Below are 1638 nucleotides of genomic sequence, written 5' to 3' on the forward strand. Positions count from 1 at the left end.
CACATCTGAAGCAGTGTGAAGTGGACTTGTACTGAAACAGTACAAGTCGCAGTGCCCCGTTACATCTACTCTCGACATGCTAGCTGAATTTATGACGAAGACGATTTAAGCGTCGGGGTTTTGTGTCCTTCGAAGAAAACTTGGTATATAACTGTCCATAAGTGGAACGGGGTGTATCGTTACATGAAATTAACACTTGAAGGTTGTTAGTTAATATATTATCTAAAAGGTTGTTAATATTTGCAGGGTATTACTTTATATAGTAATATTCAGAATTCTTGTCCATAAATAGGTATAGACCATTCATTATACCTATTTCTTCCGCAGACTAATTAGCTGTAGGAGTAATCAAAGAGAGAGTTACAGATAAGATAGAGATAAGAGTTCAATTACATGTTTAGTATTAGATTATAATTAAGTTAGCATTCACAGAGATAGAAAAAGAGACACTTAATTATATCAATACAGTTTTCATTGTTCCCTCTTTATGCTGAGTTACCTTAAGAGAAGTCTTCCTCTGCACGTACTAGTGTACGTGAAATAACGTAAGGCATCCCCTTAAGTACCAAATGTACTTAATGGGGACTGTGTAACATTAGGGCAACTTGAGCCCGTTACAGTACAAGTCGTAGTGCCCCGTTACAATAAGCGGCTCGACCAAATCAGAATAATGTTGCCAAGAAACACCTCGAGAGTCTAAGTTGCGCGCAAGTAGCGACTCAAGGGAAGCCGATACAGGAGGACTATTAAAAATTATGCTCTTCCAGTCGGCAGTTCCCCGTTACAGAAGCCACCTGAACACTGAAAACGTGTGGGTACACGTGAGCTTGCAGCCACTATTATACGCTACAGATGTACTCCACAATGACGATCAAAGCAAAGAAGATAACGTCGAGTCGCCTTTTTTCTTGTCATATATAATTGTATGGTTGGCAAAATTCATTGACACGGGCGCAGTAAAACTGACCACGAACAACACAAACATCTGTCGAAAACTTCGAAAGATTGGACAAAGGAGTTTAACATAATAAATACAACATTGAATAAGGATATTCTCGTCTATAAATTCTTTCGCATTCGGATCAAAGATTAAAGTGGTTGCTTGCGTTCATTTCAAATAAGTTAAAAACCGCTTCAGAAGACTGAGCATGGTCTATAGAATGGCGTGCAGACTCACGCGCTGTTCGTCGTCAAGTGACACACGATGAGCTAGAACGACATCAGTCGACTGCTCAGCCTCGGGAACGTACGCCGGGGTGGAAGACGATCGGCGGTAAAAGGCGTTTGGTTCGCTAATGCGAGAAACTTTACCCGAGTATCGAGGCTGGTGGCTAAACCGTAGATGAGTGTCACTACGACGCGAGCTTGGCACGTAGCTATGACGAAGTTCAACGCGCGGGTCGCGATTGCGAGGATCACTATGACGCAAAGACGCAGAGCTTTGACGAAGATACGTCCCCATTTCACTCGGACGTAGCTGTGCCAAGTCACTCGAGCGCACCGTAGAGGCGCCACTACCATACGAGCCATTTTCTGTGAACGATCCGTGCGAGTTCCGCGCAGCTGCCGCGCCGTAAGCTTGAAAGAACTTTTGCATCTCGAAACTCATGCGGCCATCCGTGCCCGCACTCGAGCGCG

General features: G+C 43.8%; 1 protein-coding gene across 1 annotated transcript; it reads right to left on the bottom strand.

Moving 5' to 3' along the window:
- Positions 1–1153: 1153 nt before the first annotated feature.
- Positions 1154–1609, bottom strand: CCR75_009812 (uncharacterized protein; the record flags this gene model as incomplete). Its single annotated transcript, XM_067967849.1, has 1 exon — positions 1154–1609. The coding sequence occupies one exon, from the start codon at positions 1607–1609 to the stop codon at positions 1154–1156; it is 456 nt and encodes a 151-aa protein (XP_067819023.1).
- Between the last annotated feature and the right edge of the window lie 29 nt (positions 1610–1638).

This window comes from Bremia lactucae, linkage group LG10, assembly GCF_004359215.1.
Source record: "Bremia lactucae strain SF5 linkage group LG10, whole genome shotgun sequence".
NCBI classification, from domain to species: Eukaryota; Oomycota; class Peronosporomycetes; order Peronosporales; family Peronosporaceae; genus Bremia; species Bremia lactucae.